Source organism: Prunus persica, chromosome G4 (genome assembly GCF_000346465.2).
Source record: "Prunus persica cultivar Lovell chromosome G4, Prunus_persica_NCBIv2, whole genome shotgun sequence".
NCBI classification, from domain to species: Eukaryota; Viridiplantae; Streptophyta; class Magnoliopsida; order Rosales; family Rosaceae; genus Prunus; species Prunus persica.
In genome coordinates this window covers 1,898,490-1,914,593 of record NC_034012.1, presented here as the reverse complement: position 1 = coordinate 1,914,593, position 16,104 = coordinate 1,898,490, and the positions used below count along the sequence as shown (strand labels likewise).

At 37.4% G+C, this 16,104-nt stretch overlaps 2 protein-coding genes and 1 long non-coding RNA gene across 7 annotated transcripts; 1 reads left to right on the top strand and 2 right to left on the bottom strand.

Annotated features, from left to right (window-relative positions):
* LOC18778709 (helicase-like transcription factor CHR28) lies at positions 123–8,967 on the bottom strand. Its single transcript, XM_020563233.1, has 12 exons — positions 8,272–8,967; positions 7,745–7,817; positions 7,160–7,549; positions 5,767–7,004; positions 5,260–5,331; positions 4,620–4,697; positions 3,616–4,525; positions 3,075–3,205; positions 2,640–2,861; positions 1,639–2,256; positions 1,320–1,529; positions 123–663 (listed from the first exon to the last, which is right to left on the bottom strand). Exons 1-12 carry the CDS (start codon positions 8,404–8,406, stop codon positions 559–561), a joined length of 4,182 nt encoding a protein of 1,393 aa, XP_020418822.1. The 5' UTR covers positions 8,407–8,967; the 3' UTR covers positions 123–558.
* On the top strand, positions 10,509–14,167 carry LOC18779292 (glucose-induced degradation protein 8 homolog). 5 transcript variants are annotated; one of them, XM_007211867.2, is made up of 7 exons: positions 10,509–10,686; positions 10,885–10,995; positions 11,238–11,397; positions 11,499–11,605; positions 12,745–12,876; positions 13,168–13,324; positions 13,807–14,167. In XM_007211867.2, the coding sequence occupies exons 2-7, from the start codon at positions 10,945–10,947 to the stop codon at positions 13,926–13,928; spliced, it is 729 nt and encodes a 242-aa protein (XP_007211929.1). In that variant the 5' UTR covers positions 10,509–10,686; positions 10,885–10,944; the 3' UTR covers positions 13,929–14,167. The 5 variants fall into 5 exon arrangements, with proteins under 5 accessions (XP_007211929.1, XP_020418270.1, XP_020418269.1 ...); XM_020562681.1 differs by having other exon boundaries at positions 10,551–10,686; positions 11,502–11,605; positions 13,807–14,158; XM_020562680.1 differs by having other exon boundaries at positions 10,551–10,686; positions 10,798–10,995; positions 11,502–11,605; positions 13,807–14,158.
* LOC109948884 lies at positions 14,009–15,664 on the bottom strand. Its single transcript, XR_002271337.1, has 2 exons — positions 15,244–15,664; positions 14,009–15,156 (listed from the first exon to the last, which is right to left on the bottom strand). It is a non-coding gene; the product is annotated as an uncharacterized LOC109948884 (long non-coding RNA).

The window sequence follows — 16,104 nt, the reverse complement described above, 5'->3', positions numbered from 1 at the left end:
ACCAAAATCAGCAAACCCAGGCACGTACATCATTAGTGATTAGTGGCCATGAAACCAATTTGCTCAACACAAACCATGGATTAATCGTGGATATGAACTAACTGATCACGAGAAGAAGCAAATTTTCACAACCAAACATTTGTATTATGTATATCATAACTAAACAAAAAGAAAATATTATAAAACGAACCAGGGTAAATACCCTCTCATTTACAATTATAAAAAAAAAAGAGACGAGAATCTTCACTGGAACTTCACATCTTTAATTGCTTTAAACTTCCTACTCACATCCTATACAATATCATGGAGAAAACGAGGGCAGGGAAAGAATAGAAATTTCTAGAGAAAAAATTTGGGAAAAAAAAATGATCATGTGATTCTATACAGACTATGAACATAATCTTCTTGTTGATAGAGCCCCATGCTACTCCTTTTAGATCTATGGTCAGATAATCTTCAACTATCAATTCTGCTGCTGCCAATGCCAAAAACAAACCTATTGACAATACCTTTTGTGTTAGCAAAACAAAATCTGCTCAACCTATAAAAACTCTCTAATCACATCATAAACAGGTACTTCAGATCCTCTACTGTCAGACGAGTCTGGCGACCACCAGTTTCATCCTCTCCAAACGCAGAGGCCACCATCTCTCTCTTCTTTTGCTGCACAAATGAGGTTATCAGCCAAACAATAGAATATATATTTCATAAGATAATGCAATGCATTCATCTCCTTCTCAATGTCTGGTTTCTCTAAACATGAGCCAAAGAAATATGTACAATCCAACAAAGAAATCAGCAAATATATAAAATCCAACAACGAAAGTAACAAATATGTAAACACTGCCCTACAGAACATTATGATCCAAAATGAGCAAGTAAATATAGTCTTTTCTGTCCACCCAGCTTTACCGAGACGAGCCAATTTTTCTATACCAAGATGTAGTAACAAACAGCAGGCATCCATGTATACATCATAGATACTCAGAAAAACATACTGAACTACAGGTTGTCAGGAATACATATTCCCGAACTAAAAAGCACATGAAGATGAAAAGCCTTACTAGCCCAAGTTATTTCCTCTAATGCCAATGCCATTATGGCAGTGCACAACTCAAAGAAGCTTCAGATACATTACAAGCAACAAATGCTACCTAGTTCTTCCCCAGTCCATGACTCCATATGAAAAATGTACAAGTAGTACCTAAGGTCATTGGTCTAATACATTTGCGCTTCAGCTTATCCAATCTTGTACTGTAGTGGTTAGAAAAGCTAAACTACAAATAAAACAGAAAAAATAAAGAACGGAAGGAAAGTACCTGAAGGGCCAAAATACGATCTTCAACAGTATCTCTCACAGTCAACCGTAAAACTGTAACAGGACGTGTCTGCCCAATACGATGTGCTCTATCAATTGCTTGATCTTCTGTGGTAGGATTCCACCAAAGATCCAAAAGAAGAACATGACAAGCTGCAACCATGTTGAGACCAAGACTAGCTGCTTTCAAGGACATAATCATAACTGACACCTACAAGAAACCAGGTCAAACTTCAGAACTATCTAGTTAAAAGGAAAAAAACTAAAACTAAAAAATTTCTTTGAAACTTATATCAAGATATCCTATCATTTCCACAAACCTCCGGAAGGGTGTTGAAATCCTTGACGGCTTTGTCTCTAGCAACAACTGACATTGTTCCATCGAGTCTTCTATACTCAATGGAAGAAGTTTTAAGGCATGCTTCAAGCAAGTCCAGCATCCTTGTCCACTGTGAAAAGACTATTGCTTTTTCTCTAACTACCTTATTTGAATTCTTAGAACACGTCTCCACATCCAAGTTCTGTCTATTAGGAACATCCTCAAGTGGTTCAACCACACGAATATCAGAAGAATTTTCAGGACAGCCAGCATTTCTTTCAACTCGGTCATCTAAGCAACTATTTCCAGAAATACAAGCCTGCGGTTTACACATTGCGCACAGAACCTCAAGTGCTGCCTTAATTTTTGAAGAATTATATGAGTGATCCTCATAGAAAGACTCTACAGCATCAAAAACTTCTGAACCAATGCTATCTGGATTAGGCTGGTCAGATAGAGAACTGTTCAAAGTGGCTTTTGAAAACACTGAAGAAACATTTAGTCTAACTTTGCAATTTGTGTTGGGGCACTGGTTGTCATCGCCAGTAAGATGTTCAGAAATGCACTGGCTACAGAAGACATGACCACATTCGGAAACAACAGCATCTTCAGGTGGATCCTGAGAAAAAATAAATCAAGGTGTCAAAAAAGAAAAGCCAGACAAATTTCTTAACCTGCATAAAGTCTAACTTGACAGACAATTAATAAGACAACTTCCAAAGCGCTTAAAGCAAAGGGATATATCCAAAGAATGTCAAGGGATAAAGGCAATACAAATGCACCATAATTTGGACAGTTGGTCATGTGTGCAATTCTCACAAAAACTATATCCATAAAAGGGCTACATAAATTATGCACATTAACAAGACAACCTCGGAAGAAGATAGAAAAAATGGATGCTACGCCACATGCCATCCACCCATTTCAGTAAACATAAAATCATTATGTATATACAATGAAAATTATCAAAGGAAAAAAAAAAAGGTTCAAGTAAACACTTACATTGCAGAGGCCGCATATTGCCAAAGAAGCTTCTAAACAATTCATAAGCGAAAGTTGTTTGTCACGGGGAAGTTTCTTTGCATTCTCAACTGAAGATCTCCATAAAGAATGTGAATCATACCGTCTAACAAGAAGAGGGTGATCACAAGCTTGTCGAAGACGCAAAAGCATTAACAAAATGTTAACATAATTTTGTTTGACAGTTCCAGCAGCTGCATATTCCTGACATAGCAAGCATATGTATTTGAGAACATGACCAAAGGCAACTAAACATGTATATCACAAACTTAAAGAAACATACTCTGAAAAACTAAAAACTAAAAAAAAACTAAAAGGAGCTAAAAGTTTCCTTTCAAAGGGGGAAAAGAACACAATGAAAAAAATAAAGCAATTCCACTATCAAACCCCAAATTGGCTTTCCCAGTAAAAACATACCTCAAACTGTGCACGTGAATCAGCCTCTAGCCTGGAGTAGAAATCTCGTTCTTCCTTTGAAAACTCCACCCTTTTCAATTCTATAAATTTAGGTGGTAAAGTAATAATAGGTTCGCCATCAAGAAGTGTGCCTACAACGAACAATTGCCATCAGATAGTGATAAATCAATGTAGATTAATTGGATATTGACAGTAAAAATGCCAGCGGGAAGAAATTTACAGTTGAGAGCTCACAAATATTATAGAATGATTATAGCGATAAACATTTGTTTTTCATTTAAAAAAAAGTTCTAAAACAAAATGCCTTTTATACTTCAATTCACTTCAGATCACAGAAGTTAAAGCTTATTAAATTGTAACCATCCTAGAAAATAAGCATGAATAATAAGTGAGAGTTCACCATTGGCTAAAGTCAATGAGAATGACTAGAACACATACAACACTAATTTTCCAAAGGCACCAGCAAAACTAGTAAATTCAGAATATCAAAATAAGCACCATTAAAAGATTCAAATAGCAGAAATATTATATTTTATCACACCTTTTGTGCGGCGTAACATAATTGTCTTCAAAACAGCTTGTAGTTTTCTGTACCCTTTTGCTGGATTCTTACTAATTGGGACCTTAATTGTAGAGCAAAATGACTTGTATACAGCATAAGGATCATATTTGAGAAATCTAAAGTAGCTATAAAGGTCATCAATCGCATTCTGGATAGGAGTCCCTGATAAGCACCACCTGCGTTTTGCACGCAGACCCCAACAGGCCCTAGCTACTTGAGTTCTGTGATTCTTAATACTCTGAGCCTCATCCAGGACAACCCTAAACCATCCAACCTTAGCAAGAGGGCGTGCAACAGACTCAAGCATTGCACTCTCTACTCCCTTTTTACCCTTTGAACATTTATTAGCAGAACCTTGAGGATATTTCCTTTTCTTACTGGATGAGAAACCCACATGTGGAATATCATTCTCTTCTGGCTTCACTTTCTCCTCATCATCTTCATCAACAAGAGGCTGCTTTGGGACCTCCATGCTAACAATTGAATATGTTGTGAGGACAACATCAAACTTAGCCAGCTCACAAGGATCCTTCGTTCGGTTGCTTCCATGGTAAATTAGCACAGAGATATTAGCTTTTCCAGTTACCTTATTATGCAACTCCTCAGCCCACTGGCGGAGGACACTTGTAGGACAAACAACAAGTGTTCCAGCCGCTGGCCTTCCCTTTGCCTGTACCAAAGGTTTCATGCTCTTCTTTTGAATTCCATTTGGAATAACTTCACGGGCATCAGCATGTTGCTTCCGTCCAACAATCTCAAAAGGCATATCATCATCATTGTCCAAATCAAGAGTTTCCAGCTCGCTCTTTTTAACATCTTGACAGGCCCCATAAGAAGGAGGCCTTTCCTTAAGTATAAGTGCAATTGTCGATATTGTTTTTCCCAATCCCTGCAAAATGATGAGTATATAAACGCTTGAGAATATTTGGCACAAGTCCTTGTCAGATGAAGTTGTGTGCTAATAAAAACTAAATAGTACAGACCTGATCATCCGCAAGAATTCCTCCCGAACAGTGCAAACTAGCTGTCTCCTTTTGAACCATCCATGACAATGCAATTCTCTGTCCAAGATACGAGTTAAAACTTAAATGCCCCATTTAGTGCATTCACCGATACACAAATATACACAAAAGGCACTGGTTCCAATTTTAAAAGAGAGGGATAGTAGGCACAAGGAAGTAAGACTCCTTGAAAGAGAAAATTCCAAATTAATCACAGTTCCATATAACCAGCCAGTTATGACTTTTAAAAAATCATGAACATTAAACAGACAAGCCAAAACCCAAGTGGAAGCTGAGGAAACCCGACTTCTAATTTCAGGTAGAAGATTTTGATTCCACAACATGAACCGCTTGATAACTTGCCATTATTTTAGAAAACATGTGCAACTCGATATACATAAATAAGCTTTCTGCCTGTCTATTGGAACACAACCGGAAAACCATTTTCTACACCTTGAAACAAGGAAATAACCACTCCAAAGTACTTGCATCCGAGTTTATTTTAGTTGATAATCACAATACCACACTAGATTCCCATTGGACCCACACAATTGCCATTTTTTGGGGGTTGCAAACAATATTTATCTACAATGAAAGTTAAAAAGAGGGTACAATTCAAAACCTGATGTCGTAAAAGAGGAACTGCTAAAAGTCCATCTGGTGGAATAGCTTCCGACTTCGGCTGTGAAAGGTCCTGCAATGCATTACAAAATTTGTCCCACCAAGGTTTGAGATCTCAAGTTTTAGTAACGTCCATAAGCGCTTTTACATTTTCTTACTAAAACAAGCACCAAAGAAATATATGTCACCCAATAGAAATCTGGGTGGCATGATAGCATTTTGAAAAGAAAGACAAAAAAACCCTTGCGCCAAAATGTAACTAATAGAATTCTAACGGATGAACATATCTCGAACATACGCAGCACAGAAGTTGAAAATAATAAATCCCAGATATATCCCAATCTCAACTAGGACAAAATATAAACAATGCACCCAAGAAAGAACATCCAATATGATACCATAAAAAATATGTTTAGCATATAAAAATAATGAAATAAAAAAAACAATATTAATAAGAGCTTTTCAGTATTTCATGCAGACAGCATATTTCCAAACTAAAAGAGCTAACCTGCAATGCTACTCTCAAAATCAATTGCTCATCTCTTGCCTTGCATCTCATGCCTCCCACTTCTGTGTAATGATCACTAGGTGCCAATTGTTGTGAATTAACGAGGGTATTTCCAAGTGCTGGAAAGTGATTCAAGGGCGCATGGTAACTAGTATTGATAACCACTGGAGAGCGATTTGAGGGTGCAGGATGACTGATATTTTCAATGATGCGTACATCAAAGTCATCTTCTGCAGGAGACTTGTCAGAGAAGTTACTATGAATTGATTCAGGGCTGACTTTCGAAAGATGCATGCTCTTAGAATGAGTTACTTTACCCTCATGTTCGTCCTTAACGTAAGCCTGATTCTTGCTTGAAGTGAATGGCTGAGCAACTGGCAAATAACGTTCCAAGGCATTTGAATTCATAGATGGACCATCAATGGGGGATGTAGAACTTCCATTCATATTATCTTGAAAATGACAAGCTCCTTTATATGAAACAATCATGTCTTCTTTATGATCCACTGGGTTACCAAGATTCTGAGTTGATATACCAAAACCAGAAAGCTTTGAGTCTTTGTTAAAAAAGTGATCATCAGCATTGAAAGAAGACTGTCTACTGACAGCTTCATCCATGGCTCGATAGGGATGGCACATAACACTACTAGGTGCAACTAACTCATCGATCATTTCATCCTTCACGCCAATGGGTTCCATTTTGCTTGATATATATGTCTGAGTAGAACGCAGAGGCTCGATTGACGACTTGTTGTCAGCAGGAAAAGAGTCAGCATCGAATGAAGAATTTCCACTGATTGCTGGTAAACAATTATCATACCCAAAATTCCACTCCTTCACATCTAAAACATCAATCATTGATGGCTGGAAAGCAGATTTACCAGTTATTCCCTCCTGACCATTTAAATTCATCTTACTACTTGAACATGAACTATCAGTTGGAAACTCCCCTGATTCATCCTTCACATTAGCCATCATTTCTTCATTACTCGGAAAATAATAACTAGTAGGACTATGATGCATTAAGGTATCCGCCAAAAACGTATTATCTAAGCTCATCCCACACAAAGCTGGGTAATGGTCACTGAAAACATCAGAATTTTGACATAGAGTAGTTTCCATAGATGTGCAGGAATTATTTTCTGAAGGTCCTTGGGTTTCTCTGGTATTCTCCCCCAAATTGCCATAGGTTCTGTAACTTAGATCCATGTTCTCAATACCAAGGCATTGTGAAGCATCTGCAATCAATCATCAGAAGACATAATTAGTGCTTCCACCTCAAATTTTAAAAACAATACAAAGTGCACACGCAATTATCTATATTAAACCTTCAAACATAACAAAAATGTGATTCCTTGGTCCAGTTTATAACCCAGATGAAAGATTAACATACATTCAGAATCAACTTTCCCTGCCACGTCAGCTTTCCCCTGCAGGACATTGGGATCTCCGTGGTCCAAAATGTGGTTAGCATGCCCTTCAGCAAAACTAGATGCCGTACTACATGTGGGCTGTGAAACTGCAAAGCAAGCCTCATTGCCTGGAAACAAGGAATTCCAGTCTTTAAGACTTGTAGAGTAGGCATGCCCAGGAGAACCGGTGTGTGCTGATGGTTCCATCTCTTTGTAATCAAAACTCATTGCACGGTTCCCTGCAGATTCAAAAGAGCCGTCTGGAACCCCTGCCCCAGAATCTGAAGCTTCTAAGCTGTATGGAGTATGCCATGAGCCTGGACCCATTAAATCAGTTTCAATTGGTGGTTCTTCTTTCAACGCTTGAAATCCTAACAAAATCACCAGTTAAACAAGTAATCAAATGGTAGTCAAATGTAGATGTTTGTAATATACCTTCCAGAATACCACAACATTATAGAAGACAACAATATTCTACTACAAAAGAACGCCGAGAAAAGCATTTCATAGATGGCAGAAACAAATATACATTAAAAAAACTAAAAAGTCAGCACAAAATGATTTACCACTTTGGAGCTGAGCATCGGAAACTGCTTCAGCTTGCAATTGATTTTCCAAGGAATAATTCTGTGGACGACTCTGCAGTTGGTACTCCAAATGTCAGCTTTAAGAGAAAAAAGAAAGTGCTAACCATAAGGCTAAAAAGGAAGACGTCTGTAAGTTTCAGCTAGATGTAGCAATAAACAAAAACAAGAAAGGCATGTGGAAATTTTTCTACAACAACATTTGACATGCCAATATACTCATAAACCCCTTTGGTGCTTCCAGTTACTATACCATACTACCCCTTCTGCTAGTAATTAAAGAGAAAAAATTGATCATTCTTATCAACACCGCCATGAATTTTCACGAATAACCAGCTGAATTTAAGTGTTTCCACTAGAATTGCATTTAAGTGTTTCCAAGCTCAAACTTAAGGTTGCACAAGAACTCCAAGAAGCACATGAGATTTGCACCGCCCGCTGTGCAACGAAGTATCACAAAAATTGCAAACAAGTTAAACCCTTTTCCAAGACAGGAGTGCGGAAATTACCGGGGATTCTTCAGAGATAAGGCCTAAGAGCGTGTCTACATCCATCGACATACCCTCATCGTCGAGATCCACGCCGGCGAATCCATAGGCGGCCGGTAGCTGATTCCAATTCGAGCTGTCCTCCGCCTGCAACATACTGACACCCTAACCCTAGCCCTAGCTTCTCGACTCTTGAACCTCTTTGAAAACCCTAAGCAGACTCAGTCCGATTATGCTCCAAATTTAGAAACAAAAGCTTGGATCCGGGCAATTGCAATCGCATTCTCAGCGAAACGACCAAGAAATTCTAAGGAACTTGAGCGCGGAGAGAGAGAGGGAGGGGGCTTTGGATCGTTATCAATGTGAAGGCTTCTGAGAAAGTTCTCGCGATGCGACTTTTCTTTTATAACTTTTTCTTCTTCTTTTATTTTTTTCTCTTTTGTCGTCCTCAAAGCCGCGGATCGTGAAGAATGTGGTGGCGCAGGTTTACATTGGGTATGGGTTTTTGGGGGGTGCGTAGGTTAAGGACTCGTTCTAATTTTCTGGTTGGTGGTTTTTGGGGTTTTTGCTTTCGTTTTCCTACTCGGACTAGGAATTCCGAATTGGGTTTGGAGATTTGATTTCATTATTGCGGACCTTGGCCTTAGATTCGAGTGCCACGCAACCACTCACGCTTGCGGATTGTCATGCTCACGCGTATGATATCACCTAAGTTTTCAAAAATAGCAAATATTGCAAATGTTATTATTTAATTATGAAAATGGAATGAGAAGCCCTATTTTTTCTCATCAACCCCACAGAGGAAACTATCTACATTTTAAAATTTTATTATATTTTCTCAATATATCATAAAATAATTATATAAATTATCGAACTACATAATTGTGAATATAAGCACAATAACACAATTTAAATTCTTAATTACGAAACTAAGGATTCCTTTTAATGGAGGAATTTGAAAGAAATGATTTGAATTTGACTACAAAGCTAAATTTACATAAAAAACAATAACCATATTAGATTGAATGTATTTGAAGATATGGTACATTTGAGTCCAATACATCTCGAATACGTCCATCCAAAATGCTATTTGAAAGCTCAAAATTACCTTGCTATATATTAAGTAGACAGTATTATTCATTGTAAAGATGCTTTCATTGTTATTTATGTTACCCCTAATAAAAATAAAAAAAATGTTGTTTGAGGTTTGCATGGAAACTTCTTTGTAAATTGCACACAAACACAATGTTAATGTCGGAGTGAAATTCCATGCTATTGAATGGAAAAGCGTCTCAAGTCTCAACTGGCTGCGAAAGTTCCAACTTGCTAACAAAGAAAAGAAGGGTAGTGGCGTAATTCGCGCCTACGATATTGGCAACCGGCCAACGCAGTTACGTGTCACCTAAACTATGTCCATTTCGCGCCACTATAGTACCTGTTTTCTTCTACTTTTGGGATTTTAATAATTTTTTATTCAAGGCCTCCCTTGGACCCGTGACTGCCAATAAGTTAAGTAATTTAACAAAAGGTTCATTAAAAAAAGAAAAAAGTAATTAAACAAACAAGTAAAAGATTGAGTCGGTGAAAAAGGATGATGGTGATATCAAGTTATCAACTAATATATTTTTTTTAAAACCTTGTGCGGCTTCTTCATTTTCGAAATGTACGACTATATCTTATAAATTAAAAAGTACGACTATGAAATTAAGGATCTGTTTGACAACTTTTTTTGTTTTTATTTTAGTAAAATTGCGTATGATGTACGGAAATTAAGAATCTCATATAATAGTGGGCGCAAAAAATGTTAGATGCGAGGAAAATAGAAAGTAGATACAAACTAGGACCCAAGCATATATAATAGCAATTATTGGAGGAGGAGGATAGAGAGAGATAAAAGAGTGATTGTAATTACTACAGAGAACAAGAGACTAATGAGACACAACTATAAAGAGATTTGTTAATTTTTTATAAAATAAATTATAATTACTTGCTTACCCCTTTAGTATATATGTCATTTGTTTACTTTAATAAAAGTTAGATAGTGTGTCCGCCTATTTATTCTCGAATAAAATGCTTTAATAAAAGTTTAATCATGGGCCGGTCTGCATATCAAGCTTGAACTCAAAATCAAAGCCCGAACTACGCTCGGGTCAAAGCCCAAAGGTTCCGAGAGCACAATTCGAATACAAGCTTGAGCGCATAATCGGGTGACACGTCAAACCATCGAGAAACCAAATAAAACAAACCGGGATCCGACCCGTTTAAGGTCAGGACCCAAATTAAGAGTAACCCGAAAACACTAACCACCAAACCCAGAGGTTCTGAGCAGCGAGAAGAAAGGGATCGCCGGGATCCCAATCACTCACTCACACGCACAGACGAATACGAAGCAGTATATATATAGACGCAATCATCGCAAACCCAGCACTCTTCAAGGTACCTTTTACTTCAGTATTTTCTTGGCAAACACTTGTCTTGGAAAAAGTTTTATCGGGAAAATTATCACTCAGCTACAGTTATATTTACAGTTCTATCGCATTTATGCAGAACTAGGGTTTCCAGTTTATGATTCCCAGCTGTTTGGTCAGTATAGGGTCTCTTGTTGCAATTTGAATCGCTGTGTAAAATTTACAGGGCGATTTGAAGGAAGTATAGTTGTGGGAGTTGAATGATGGGATTCAAGGCGGTGCACTGATGTCACTGTTCTGGATTGTGGTTCATCAACTTGCAGAGATCGAAGCAATGGTAAATTGACATCTAGATTATAATTTCGTGGTTTTGACTGCTCAATTATGAGTTTTTAGAACGAGTTCACGACATTGATTTGAGGTTGAATATTTAGTTATTAGGTCTATAACTATCCCCATTGGCATGGTAGAGTGGAGCAGATTTCATTTTCAATTGGAGAAAGAAAAAGAAACTGTAGTTGAAGAGGGTATGTTGTGTGACAATGCAAATTTGTCTAATATTTCTATGTTGTGCCATAGGCTGCGTCGAAGAAAGTCATAACAAGGGAAGACTGGGAGAAGAAGCTCAAGGATGTAAAAATTAAGAAAGAAGACATGAATAAATTGGTGATGAACTTTCTTGTCACCGAGGGTTATGTTGATGCTGCTGAGAAATTCCGAAAGGAATCTGGAACTGAACGTATCCTTTTTTATATATAACTTATGGCATGTTCTTATTGTCGATGTCTTGGTGTGCTTCATTTTGTATTATATGTTGTGTTTCTCCTTATGGTTAGATAGCAGATATTGATCTTGCAACAATCACAGACCGTATGGCTGTCAAGAAGGCTGTACAGTGTGGTAATGTGGAGGATGCAATTGAGAAAGTGAATGACTTAAACCCTGAGGTAGGATGCCATTTTTAAAACTTTTGGTTATCTTCATAAAGTCCGTAGTTTTATACTATTGGTGAAAAAATTATTGCTCTTTTTTTTCCTTTGATAAAATCTTATATCATTCCTTTTCTCTGAAAATATGCCATGTCATATTAATTGTGGCACTGCAATTTGAATAATCATATTTGTGCCAAACATGATATGAAGTTTGTCAGCCTCATATGAAGCTCTTTTATAATTGAGGTTGGTTCATATGTCAAATAGTCACTTATTTGATGATAATCATGAGATTCATTATGTGGTGATTGTAAGTAGTGTGTTAATCAACCTCTAACCAGGATGAGTTTGTCGAGCAGGGTATGTTGTTGTTGTTCCTGGCTTTTTTTGTTTTTGTTTTTTGTTTTTTGTATTGAGCATTAGGGAAGTAGCTATTAAATGCATGATGTTGCTTGATTTATCTGTTAAGAGAATCATGTCCTTCAGCTTATTAAAATATCCTGTCATTTTTCTGGAAAAGAAAAACATTCACTGGGATTTGAAAATCCCGACTTTTCCTCTGGAAGTGACTTGGGAGTAGAAGAATTATTGAGGCTCTCAAACCTTTGTAGGAAAAAAAAAAAATCAGAGTGGTATTGCTACTCCCTGTCAAAATCATGGGATTTCTTGGCCAAATTTGTTAGTTTTACCTCCCACCTAGAGCCTCGATCAGTCAGTAACGACTTTTTAAACCCAAAGAGTAGCATACGAGTAAACTATAAATAAGGTGACTCACTTTCATTGTGGTCAGTCTGCCATCATGGTTAGGACTACTACACTTGTAGAGAAAAGAACTTGGACACAAAGAATATAAACCTACGCTTAAATGGATGGTTTTCTGCAACCTGTTTTTTTTTTCCTCTTTATGTAAACATGCAGGTAGTGTAGTTTGACATCCATCCACGAGGAGGGTTTCCTTTCCTTTCAATGTTTTTTTATTTTCTTGCCTTATCCATCCATGAGAAGGGTTTCCTTTTTCTTTTAGATTGACATTCAAGTAGTTTCGTTTCCTTTTTATAATTTTTATTTGAGTCTATTCCTTTAGAGATTTTTGCTTGCCAGTGAGCAGCCTGTTATCTAAAATATTTAAAGATCTGTGATAACTCTGTTTGCAGATTTTGGATACAAATCCCCAATTATTTTTCCATCTCCAACAGCAACGGTTGATAGAACTAATTCGGAATGGAAAAGTAGAAGAAGCCCTTGAGTTTGCTCAGGAAGAGCTAGCGCCAAGGGGAGAAGAAAATGTAAGATTCAGCCCATTGTAACTTTGCTTCGATTGACTATGATGAATATAATTTTATGATTTAACTTTCTGTTGGCTTCCCCCAACTCCATCCAACTGAATTGCTTGACTTTGTTGTTTATTCACTCATTGGCTGAAGTTGAACTGTTGTAAATGTTACCAAGGTGGAAGATAGTTACTGATTTTTTGAATGCTTCATTTGACCATATTCCCGTGTTAAATTTTGTATCATCACATATCTTATCCTTAGAAAGTTAGAGTTATGATTACTTATCAATAACATTATATGCAGCAAAGCTTTTTAGAAGAGTTGGAGAGGACTGTTGCACTGCTAGCCTTTGAAGATGTGTCCAATTGTCCTGTTGGAGAGCTTCTGGACATATCACAACGCCTAAAGACAGCAAGTGAGGTGAATGCGGCCATCCTTACCAGCCAGAGTCATGAAAAAGGTTAGTGTGTAGTTTGATTTATTCTGTAACTACCTTTGTTTGTGTTCCCAGTTATGATAGAACGTAACTGGATTATTTTCATTATTTATCTTGAAAAGCATTTATACTGTTAGTTTGGTTAATATTATTTTTGGTTGCCGACCCGAATTTTCTTGGAGTAAAAAGGTTTAGTTGGTAAACCGTAAACTTCACAAGAAAAAGTATGGTCAAGCTATAGTTGTATCAGCACAATATTTTTGATTGCTGAGTACATTGATTGGAAAACTACACTATTTCCCAGTAACAAAATCATATGGAAAATTCGCTTTAAAAAATCCAGATTGTTCATCAATTTAATACTATTTGAAGGGATATTCTAGGGTAAAATGCCAAATCGTTCGTGAGTATTTTTTAGAGCAAATATTGATTAGGAGATAGATCTCTGAAGAAACAATTTTTAACTTAGGTTAACAATTTTTGTATGTCCTGTTGTCCTACCACAGACCCGAAGCTACCAAGCTTGTTGAAGATGCTGATATGGGCCCAGAACCAGCTTGATGAAAAAGCTGCTTATCCTCGGATAAATGATCTTTCCACTGCCATGCTAGAAGACCCTACTGTCTAGAGGATGTCCGTCCTACCTCCTTGTGTGGAGGATTTAGGTTTCGTCTAGGCTTTCATGGAATGACAAATGATGTATGTACATTTATCGCGAAATGGCTGTATCTACATTCCTCCTTTGGATGTTGTTTCATTGCAATCTTTGTTAATTTTATTATCATTTACGTTTCTGTGGCATTCTCAACATTTGTACAAATGATTGTCTATAACATCTCTTTTACGTCTATTTCTTGAGATTGTGGAGTAAATCTTGTTGGCTGTCTTAGGTGCAGCAAAACAGGTAGTGAGCTACAATAATGTATTGCTGTGGTCTTACTTCAAATAATAAAAATTAAAAGAAAAATTGCTGTGGTCTTGTCAAAATTTCGAGAAGCTAGAATGCACATGCGCTCATCGCAGCTTTCAAGTTATAGGTAAGGAAAGCGTTCTTACGTTCCCTTACCTTCTAATGGATTGCATGCAATCTCACTGAACATTAAGAACATCATGATCATGTAATTTCCCTGAGGACTCAAGAAAATAAATATTAGACAATTTAGCCAAACAACGAAGAAGTTAACATGAGAAATGAAATAAGAAAATCATAAGTCACACTTGTAATTATAACCATTCATTTTTTAGACAATGACCCCACTCTTCACAAGCATGGCACTTTAGCTGCTAAAATTTTTGGACACCACACAAACACAAAGAAAAAAGAAAAAACAATCTGCTCCCCTCTTTCCCCTTGCAAACATCACTCCGAAACCACCCAAAGAACATAAACCCAAGCAGTATTTTTGACATCTGAATCCGAATGGGCCTGAGGTTTTGTTGCATGTTTCAATTTCAAAGCATTTGCTTCCTGGGCTGATTTCCAAGAGCCATCATCAAAATTCAGAGCATAGCTGGAAGGATCATATTGGAACCTCAACTGCTGCTTGCCAGAGTTCTTGAGAGCCTTCTTCAATGCCGCTCTCATTCTCCAGAACAGGCTCCTACACTGCTTCCTACTGTATGCATTCACCCAAACCAAGCTTCCTACCAAACCCATATTCATAAGTGGCTCGCTTACACTGCTGCTCACCGAGTCTCCTGCACCAAAAACCCAATTGGCTCTTCCCCTGTTTTCTTCGCTGTTTTAAATAAGTTGAGAGGTGGGCTGCAATGTCTCTTGCTCTGGGTTTGTTGCTGAGGCAGAGAGAGAAAGGAGAGTTAATAGCTAGCTCCTTCACGGACTGAGAAGAGAGAAGCTGAAAATACAAGATTTGAGAAAAGAAAATCTGTTATGATGCAGCAGAAGGTTGAAATGCAAAGACATAAAAAGAAGGAGAAACAACCTTTTCGAGAAAGGGTGATGGTGAAGGGAATGCAGATGCAAAACGCAATCTTTCTGGTCTCTCAAAGTAGCTGCGCAGCTTCTGCCGTAGTCTACACTGATATACTTTTTTCTTGAAATCACATTGGGATTCTAAAATTCCACCATCTAGAGAGAGTCAGAGAGAGAGAGAGAGAGAGCAGGGACAGTGGGCAGTGAGCCTAAGGTCGTATCACTATCAGAATGTGGTTGGAGCATAACGAATCATTATTTCAAGGGTATTTCCTCGGCCTTTACTTTTACCCATATTGAAGCCATAAAAAATCCTAGGACCTTAAACCCTCTACCGTCTGGCAATTAGTGGACGCCTAAAACCTCACTGTAAACTGCACTCTGTTTTTTATTTATTGAAAACTGCCTGTGTTTTTGGATTGAAGACTGCACTGTGTTTTTGGATTGAAAACTGCACTCTGTTTTTTATTTGTTTAGTGGTAGAAAATCCTTTTGTTTGGGTCACAGTATCTCTAATAACTCGTTCAAATTATTTGGATAACAAAGGGTTTAAAATTCTTATCTTGCTTATTCGAAAAGGAAAGAGACCCTAATGATCCAAATCACTTTTAAGCCACACATATCCACTCACTGCACAGAGAATTTGATTTCATGGTAATTACCCATGTGGTTTCTTTTTAAGTGGTGACTGCTTAATAATATCATTAGTGAAAAACAACACATATTATTCAAGTTTAAACCAATGTAAAATTGTTGGATATGTGCGTCACAAAGAAAGCTAAGTTTCATCATGTGCAAAGCACCCAGGGTCTACACATGAATCCAAAACGATAGAAAAAAATGGGCAATGAATCTCTACATTGATCAGTCA

Coding starts and splice junctions, on each gene's coding strand:
- LOC18778709 (XM_020563233.1), bottom strand. CDS start 8,406: ATGTTGCAGGCGGAGGACAGCTCGAATTGGAATCAGCTACCGGCCGCC. Junction 7,818..8,271: donor TTATCTCTGAAGAATCCCCG/GTAATTTCCGCA, acceptor TACCAACTGCAG/AGTCGTCCACAGAATTATTC. Junction 2,257..2,639: donor CAATATGCGGCCTCTGCAAT/GTAAGTGTTTAC, acceptor ATTTTTTCTCAG/GATCCACCTGAAGATGCTGT.
- LOC18779292 (XM_007211867.2), top strand. CDS start 10,945: ATGTCACTGTTCTGGATTGTGGTTCATCAACTTGCAGAGATCGAAGCA. Junction 11,398..11,498: donor AAAGGAATCTGGAACTGAAC/GTATCCTTTTTT, acceptor ATGGTTAGATAG/CAGATATTGATCTTGCAACA. Junction 11,606..12,744: donor TGAATGACTTAAACCCTGAG/GTAGGATGCCAT, acceptor CTCTGTTTGCAG/ATTTTGGATACAAATCCCCA.